Here is an 8,488-nt window from a genome sequence, read left to right as displayed (position 1 = left end):
TGTATAACCCATGAAGGAATCCCAGCACATTTTATGTCATGTTTCAAATCTAACCCTTAGTTAATGTATATGTTTGAAAAATTAAAATTAAAAAATTATCTTGTACTAGAATTTGATTTTCTTCTTGAAAACGTATTTCAGTGATTTTTTTATATCTAATGCCGAGTTCTAGCTAAATCTTGAGCAATTTCTTCTTGTCAAGATTCACTTTTCAAACATAATCCACAAGATCATTATGCTTGTTTTTATTTAATAATCAATGATAATTAATTAACATATTTAATACACAGTCTAAATAAGATGACAAAAACCTCCAAGACCCATGAAAATACTTACAACAGATACTTATAAAAATAGTTTATAGGTGATAACGAGTTTTATAATATCTGTCCCATGGATACCCACGAATTTATGTATTTTGCTTTTAATTAAATTTTTATACATATTTACTATTATTTTAAGATTATATATAATATATTTTATTATTATTTTATAACCTATTTGACTATGAACACACATTTATCAAATATCTATCATTGTTCATATAATAATTATTTTTATGATATCTACCACAAATATTGTGAGTTTGATAATGGGAAATCATTACCAACACCCGCCCGCGCCTGTTGTCATCTCTATGTCTAACTATGTTACTATCTTATATCACTTTCTGATGTAATAAATTTTAGGAATGTTTAGTACAAGTAATGAACCATAAGTCCCTAGTTTTCTTGCAATATAGCAAGAAAAAAGATGGAAATATTTTTAAAAAAGACTTGTCACCAAAATCATGACTGATCAGGGAAATATCAAAATTTTACCAACATATCATGTGTTAACAATATTTCTGCAACTCAACCAAAACTAAAGTTCCTTCACTAACAAATAAAAACAAAACAGATAAGGCTTTAAATTATGAGTGCAACATCATAGGATCAAAAAACTTGTTAAAACAGTTAATCATTCCCAGCCAGAAGGTTGGACATTTTCGACTGCAGGTGCAGGGATTTGTTGTGGTGGTGCAACAGAATCTCCCCATTCTCCTGCAAAACAAATAATGGTGAATACACATAGTTTGAAATAAACTTAACTTCAAAGAAAATAAAAAGTCACAAACAACACCATTTAACTAAATTAGAGAGTTTCCTGATATTGCGTGAGACTAATCTCCTAGGTTATGTATGTGTCAGGCACCTAAGCAAAGACGCCTTCCAAACTTGTTTTATTTTTGGCTTAATACAATTTTAATCCCCCAATAATTGTTCACTATTTTGGTTATTGTACTTCTAGTTTAGAAGTTTGCTGTAAGTCCCTGTACTTTTGAAATCCATGGGAAGTGGACCCTATTTCATTTCAGTTTTGGTCCCTAGCAAGGGCCATTTCTTATAAATTGAAAGTGCAAGGACTTGGGAAATTCTTTGAACTATAGGGAGCAAAACCACAATAGTGAGAAAATGTAGAGTAACATTGTATTTAAACCCTTTTTATACATGAATACATAGACTAAACTTAGGTCCACGTGCTTAACATAAACAAAAGCCCCTTCCACAGCATAACTTCAGTCCCATCAACTCTCAATTTAATTGCAAGATAAAAAATACAGGCAACTAAAATCTTAAACCAGAATTTAAAAAAAACTCTTACCAGCTTCTGGGGCAGCAGCAGCCCAAGTAACGGCACCAGGAACTGCAGCAATAGGTTGTGGAACAGCGTCAGTCCATGATGAATCGACTGCAGTAGGCCACTGGCCATCAGCAGCAATGCCGCCAATAGTAGGTGCATTGAAGTCTTGAATAGCATAATCTGCACCTGGTATCACTTCATCCTCATCTTGCTGCTTTGCCTCCTCAGGTTCTCTATAGAAGAACAAATCCACCTGCAAAAGATAACTCGTGAGAAACCCACCTGTTATAACTCATAAAATGAACATGAGGGGAAACATTTTACCATGACATCCCATTTAAGGCCTGGACGAATAGTACCACGCATTTGCAACACCATCCTTGCGAGAAGCCAAAAGAGACAACCAATACTGTGTTTGCCCTTGTTATTGGCAGGAATACCAATGTCAACATAGCGCATAGGTGAATCAGTGTCACAGAAAGCAATGGTGGGAATATTTCCAAGAGCAGCTTCCTTAATAGGCTGCAAAGTAAAGCAACTCAATAAGAAAATGGCATCACAGTACATAAATAAGAATAACTTACAACTAGAAATTTATAACTACAATAAAACTGTCCAATGGAAATACTGCATATCACTTTCCAGTGACAAAATTTCCCACCAAATGGGAAAATGTGAATTTGTTAGAAACACACCTGATTTGAATTGGAGAACAATTTCATATTCCTGTGCTATTACTGTCCAACCATTGTCAATAATAGGGCATTAAGGCATCATTTGATCCACGTAGCTAACCCAACCATTGGGATTAAGGCTTGGTTGTTGTTGTATGTACTATTATTGTGCGTAGCCAAGCTAAGGTTTGGTTGTTGTGCTATTATTGTGCCAACATATATCAACAACTAATTCCAAAAAAAGGGTGACCAAACTCATGTCTGGAGATGGTAAATGTACGGAGTGGATACAACAACTCAACAACAACTGAGTCTTTACCCACTAGGTGGGGTTGGCTAGAAGGATCGAACAACGCCATAATGTTCTATCATAAATCATGTTCAATGACAAAACATTAATCTCTAAGTCGTTCTTTATCATTTCTCAGTTTCTTGGTTTCACTCTTTCTCTAGTAATTGGACTAACTTCCATTTGATCTACTCTCCTTACATGGGCTTCTATCCGTCCCTGCACCTAAGGCACAATTCTACCATCATTTCTACAATAGCAGAAACTTCATTTTCTCTAATGCTTTCATTTCTAATCTTATATTGTCTTAGCATACAAGAGGATATATATATATATATATATATATATATATATATATAATATACACAGCCTTTACTTCACAAGCAAACAAAGTAAAAAACAAAATGCAGGATTTAAAAACCATGACCTCACACACAAGGCAGACAACCTTATCGTTGCGCCGATAATGACAATCTTAATAAGTTAATTGGATAGCAAAAGGAAATGGATGAACCTGATGATCAGTTCTGGGATCAGTTAAAATAAGAAGACGAGGCTCAGTGAAAGAAGTCTGAAGCTGATTAGTGAAAGTACCAGGTGTATGTCTACCAGCAATAGCATGAGCACCAGTATATTGAGCAAATTTAAGAACAGCTCTTTGACCATAAGGTCTAGCTGATTGAACAATAATATCATTCGGATTCTCAATTCCAACAATAACCCTAGCTGCCATATGAAGCTTCTCCCATGTCTTTCCAAGATTAATCACATGAATACCTGAAAACAAATTCAAATTAATAACAATGATAACAAAATATACATGAATATATGATATGAATAGTGGTGTTGCTGAATTATAACCATCGCTTCGGCGTTTGAAGATGTAACGTTCCATTTGGAAATCACAGTTTTTAGTGCCTAAGTGAACATCTGCAGCTAACATCAATTGGATATCAGCCTCCTTCTGAGAAAGGTGGCGCGGCGGAGCATTGGTGGCGGCGGCGGCCATGATTTTGTAGTAGATGGTGTTTTGGTTTGGCTCTGAAGCTCCACAAAAACCGCTTAATACCGCTAATCTGGTTTCTCTGATTTCCCAGATATATAAATCTAAACCCTAGTTTGCTTTTTGGGTTAGGCCCACAAAATTAAATATGTCAAATCAGCACACTACAATACATTACTTTTTTTATCACATAAAATAATGTGAGTGCAACAATATAAACTTATGTTGGAGGGTTAAAACTTAAAAGTTAGTGAGTAGGCTTTAAAAAATCATTGGATTTATCGTTTATTCTATATTTTTAAATTAGATAAAAAATGATTTGTATTAATTGTTTTTATTTTTTCATAATAATAGTTGTTGTACATACATGGATTTGGTCAAGTAAGAATCATTTTCGGTCAATCTAAAAGTTACTTAATGATCACTTAAAATATCATGTATATTTATCATTTAACGTTGACCATTAAAATAAAATCTAATAGTCCAAATTAAATATCATTTATTAACCTAACAATGTTGATCATTAAAATAAGATTTAATAGTTTAAATTAAGTATTATTTATTAGCCTGATAACTTTAAAATTCCAGATGTTGCAGAGAAAGGAAAATCTGGCAAAAATGCAGGTTTTGTGCTTGCTATAAGTAAAAGCACATCAAAGTCTCCAAAACCCTTTACCAAAATATCAAAAGCCACAAATCTCGAAAATGGATTAATTCCTTACCAAAAATATTATCAAAAAGAACTATCAGAAGCCGAGAAAGAAGAATGGATTAAATTGGATGGTATGAAAGACACAAATGAGCTTAGAGAAATGTTTTTGAATATAACAAGATCATCGTTTTTGAAGTACTTTGAGAAGACAATCATATAGCTATCACATTGTCCAACCTCAAGAATGGAAAAGAGTGGTTGGACAAGCTAAGGAAGCAATTTAAACTCAGAATGAAGGGTTGGAGGAAACTGTTAACAGAATGAAGCAAAAAGTTTATTCCTGCTTGCCTGTGCATGTTGACTCTGCTGCATTAGCTTTGGAGAAAAGAACTTGATCCTAGTACAAGAAATTGTTTTATAACATACTATACCTCTTATGCTATTTATAAGTTAAAATATATAATGTGGTTGAGCCAAGAATTGCTAATTGAAGCTTGGCCTGCTTTCTTTCCAAGTGTAATGTAATAATGATGATGCAATTTGTGCCAAAAGGGACTGAATTGAAGTTAAATTTCAATTTCCCTTATAAATCAAAATAGTAGAGTCATTTGTGACTTTTGTTTGTTAAATAAAGGTTGAGTTATTGATAATGTTTGGTTCAAACATTCCTAGACATCTCATTGGGAATGTGACTTGCCTATGTTTAGTAGAAATTTAAATAAAATGGCCAAACATATGTGAATGTAAGAGCATTCCTAGGCATCTCACTTATGAAGGAATGATAAAATCTGGATTCCCAACTTTTTAGGTGAGAATGTTCTTACATTCCCAGGCATCACATTCTCAAGAATATGCTCAAGTTATGATATCAAACAAACTCTACCTATATAATGCTATTCTTATTGATAGCCCATGAAAAATACAATTGCAGCCACTCAAGCAAATAAGAGAGCATTAAATTCAAGGAATAGTGCTACTGAAAATTTTAAACAAAATGTGGAATCCTTGATGCTCAATACAAGGACAGCACGTGAAAGAAGCTACCTTGTGGTTGAGAAATTGATGTATCAAAGCACATTTTTACTAGTAAAGGAGAGGGTATATGATAGAGAGGGCACATACTAGGAACTTAATTAATGAAGCAGGTACCCTGCTCTTTCAGCATGGCGCAGCTTCCCCCATTCTTTTCTGATAGATGGAAGATCAGCATAACATTTGGTCAAGCACCCAATTATCTGCTATATCGAAAGCAACATATATTTGCTTCTAGGAAATGAAGGCAGTAAAATTATATCATATGCATGATTTCGTTATATTTGATTTTATAAATAGCAATAGTAACATGCAACTTCGTGGCTAAAGAGTCTGATATGTTGGTTAGCAATCGTTTTATCGACAAAAAGATTGGTTGACCAAATGGCATATAGCTTACAACCTAGAAAAGTCCTATATTCTAATACTGTCTGAAAGTCAGATTCAATCGACCGGGCTGTAGATTGGTTTCTTCCAGCAAACGTTGGGGAGCAGTCTTTGGATTAATTGCAGCTACTCCATGAAATACATGTCTAGACTTCCCACCAAAGATCAAAACATCTCCTGATTCCAGTACAACTTTTTGTGCTTTGTCAACATCACTCTCATCGCCATACAAAAAATCTGCTGAGTCTCCAATAGAAAAGGACACTATTGGCAAACCTTTAAGCAGACTTTCTTCACTCTCATCCTTGTCCTGCAACAAGCACAGTAATGATAAACAACTAAAGAATACAAAACGAAGTATTAAAAGAAACATGTTTACTTCTTCCTGATCCAAAACAACATTTAAATCAGTTCATTTTTTGTTCTCCTCTCATATTCTCAATTTAAAATTTGGGATGGTAGAAGTGATCATTATTTTCTGTACACAATTTCAAAAAACTAAACAAATCATATGCATTGATGCCCGCATAACATGATATTGTTGACATTAAGCAATATAATATAATTATATAAATAATACTAGCAAGTAGTAACACAATTTTAACACTCACTAACACTCTTTATTTTGGAATGGAGTTCACGAGGGACCCACTAAATAGAGAGTGAAAATCTGTAATTTAGTGGGACTCTTAAATAGAAAGTGAACTCATAATTTAGTGAGTCCCAATTCCCAAATCAAATAAACCCAATAACATAAAGTCAAAAGGAGTGTTTTTCTTGCATTTCTCGTATAACCACACTCTTTAACATGCTATAGATCATACCCGATGAAGACCTAGTCGGCCACTATGTGCGTAAAAATTGACAATACATATATTGGGTGACATGGAGGGAAGTATGTTTTGTGGATTTTTTGCTTTAGAATGTTGTTTGATGAGGGCATGGGAATCCTCAATAGCTTTCTCAACCAGGTGATTGAATTCAGTTGGCAAATCAGGTGCCTTTGCTCCATCTGATAGACGGTTATCTGTGTATTGACCGGTCTGTGGATCCCAGCTTTTGCCGAGGCACATCATCTTCAATTGCAACTTTGCACCATCACGGTAGCCAGGATGGCAAAATCCTCCACAACCCAGCCCCAACTCCCTGCATCTTTTTACTATATTCACCTACATACCAGTAGGAATCACATCATCATGTTAAACTAAATTATCATAAAAGGAATGAAATAGTACATACACAATATATGGGAAAAGTTTCACAAAGCTGGACAAATTTAGTGCAGGAATCACATTCCCACCTAAAAAAGGTGGAAATCCAACTTTTACCCTTCATGCTTAGGAATGAAATAACAATTCTCATTTGCATTCTTGACAATTATGAACAAATCCATAATTCTCAACCCGTAATGGCCATTAGCTTCATAAGTTAGGCAGAAATCATAGGATCATCCCATTATTACAATGGGGAACACTCCAAGATCAGCAACTCCCCCCGATGAAGACATCCCTGACAAGCAAACCAGGTAAGACAGCTATACCCTACATTACAATCTCGTATATCAACTTGATTGTCAGAGTTCTCGCTGAGGACTTGTGTCGATAATCATAAAATCTCTTGTCCAACAAGGTGCTAAGCCGGGGCATTTCAACTCCCCATCTCACACATTCTGCAAGCCAAACACTCCCTTACAGACAATTTTGACTATTGTAACCCTAACTACAAATACTTTGCTTTATAAAAGGCAAAGTTATAACAAACAACAACAACAACCAAACTTTTATCTCATCATGCAGGGTCAGCTACATGGATCAAATGACGCCATAATGTTCTTAACAAAGCCTTGATCTCTAACTTATAACCAACATTACTCAAATATTATAGTACTATACACAGTTAATTTAATGAAGAGAGAAAAAAATAGGAACCTGATCGGCTAACGAAAGGTAACCCTTCAAGATTACCATACCGGGCCTTAACACCATATTAACTGTGTCCACATTATCTTTACGCTGTTGAAATCTTCGATTTTCTCTGTTCTTGGTAAACAAAGATGGTTTTAAAACAACAGTAGGAGTTGACTTAGGTCGACATAAATCAAACACAAATGGCTCTGTTTCTGTTTTTGTTTCTGTTTCAGTTTCAGAAATTGTTAACTTGTTGGAAACATCATCAGATAATGATGATGACGATGATGATGAAAAATTATTAACACCATAAGGTTTAGGTGAATTATCATTGTTAATATTTTGATTATGACTATTATTGTTGTCATGTGATGATGAGTTTTGATCTGCAACAACCTACATTAAAGTAGAAAAAATAATAATCAAGATTAATATTATGCATTGAACCCTAATTAATTATTAATGAAGAGATAAAAAGGGGAACGAGAAATTACTGTAACAGTTGGAGGGGTTTGAATGGAAGATTGAGGACGAGGAGACCATTTCTTTGTCATCGGAGAAGAACGCCGTACACCACCGCGGCCACGGCCACCACCGCCACGTTCCATTGCAATAGTTTCTTATTTGTTATTGTTATTATTATTTAATTTATTGTAATTTAGTATTTATAGTAGAAACTATTTACACATTGGAAAAAGAGTGAAACTTTTCAGATAAACGCGCGGGAAACTAAAGGATAATTATTCTTTTCCAAGAGATAGTGTACTGATTCTACTTCTTAGAGAGTGGCTTAGTCTTTTTATATTTATGATTTTGAAACTCGGTAATTAATTATATATTTTCTTTTATAATTATATTCTTATTTAGTTATTTAAGTCTCTTTAATTGATATATTAATTGAGAAAAAACTTGCATAAAGAC

At 34.2% G+C, this 8,488-nt stretch overlaps 2 protein-coding genes and 1 pseudogene across 3 annotated transcripts; 1 reads left to right on the top strand and 2 right to left on the bottom strand.

The window, feature by feature from the left end:
• On the bottom strand, positions 785–3,674 carry LOC109332866 (40S ribosomal protein SA-like). The gene is made up of 5 exons (XM_019567984.1): positions 3,448–3,674; positions 3,101–3,363; positions 1,948–2,145; positions 1,645–1,876; positions 785–1,043 (listed from the first exon to the last, which is right to left on the bottom strand). Exons 1-5 carry the CDS (start codon positions 3,593–3,595, stop codon positions 961–963), a joined length of 924 nt encoding a protein of 307 aa, XP_019423529.1. The 5' UTR covers positions 3,596–3,674; the 3' UTR covers positions 785–960.
• LOC109325825 lies at positions 3,609–4,831 on the top strand (annotated as a pseudogene).
• Positions 5,307–8,306, bottom strand: LOC109332847 (alpha-ketoglutarate-dependent dioxygenase AlkB homolog). Of its 2 annotated transcripts, XM_019567948.1 has the most exons (5): positions 8,062–8,306; positions 7,589–7,963; positions 6,485–6,829; positions 5,688–5,970; positions 5,307–5,644 (listed from the first exon to the last, which is right to left on the bottom strand). In XM_019567948.1, exons 1-4 carry the CDS (start codon positions 8,173–8,175, stop codon positions 5,695–5,697), a joined length of 1,110 nt encoding a protein of 369 aa, XP_019423493.1. In that variant the 5' UTR covers positions 8,176–8,306; the 3' UTR covers positions 5,307–5,644; positions 5,688–5,694. The 2 variants fall into 2 exon arrangements, with proteins under 2 accessions (XP_019423493.1, XP_019423484.1); XM_019567939.1 differs by having other exon boundaries at positions 5,307–5,970; positions 8,062–8,305.

Source organism: Lupinus angustifolius, chromosome LG02 (assembly GCF_001865875.1).
Source record: "Lupinus angustifolius cultivar Tanjil chromosome LG02, LupAngTanjil_v1.0, whole genome shotgun sequence".
NCBI lineage: Eukaryota > Viridiplantae > Streptophyta > Magnoliopsida > Fabales > Fabaceae > Lupinus > Lupinus angustifolius.
Note: the sequence above shows the minus strand (reverse complement) of the source record. Positions and strands in the feature narration are given on the sequence as shown.

Excerpts from the sequence above, each read along its gene's own strand:
- LOC109332847 (XM_019567948.1), bottom strand. The coding sequence starts at position 8,175 with ATGGAACGTGGCGGTGGTGGCCGTGGCCGCGGTGGTGTACGGCGTTCT. Across the intron at positions 6,830-7,588 it reads ACCTTTCGTTAGCCGATCAG|GTGAATATAGTAAAAAGATG; the intron begins GTTCCTATTTTT and ends ACTGGTATGTAG. Across the intron at positions 5,971-6,484 it reads GCCGACTAGGTCTTCATCGG|GACAAGGATGAGAGTGAAGA; the intron begins GTATGATCTATA and ends TGCTTGTTGCAG.
- LOC109332866 (XM_019567984.1), bottom strand. The coding sequence starts at position 3,595 with ATGGCCGCCGCCGCCACCAATGCTCCGCCGCGCCACCTTTCTCAGAAG. Across the intron at positions 3,364-3,447 it reads CTTCAAACGCCGAAGCGATG|GTATTCATGTGATTAATCTT; the intron begins GTTATAATTCAG and ends ATTTGTTTTCAG. Across the intron at positions 2,146-3,100 it reads ATCCCAGAACTGATCATCAG|CCTATTAAGGAAGCTGCTCT; the intron begins GTTCATCCATTT and ends TTTACTTTGCAG.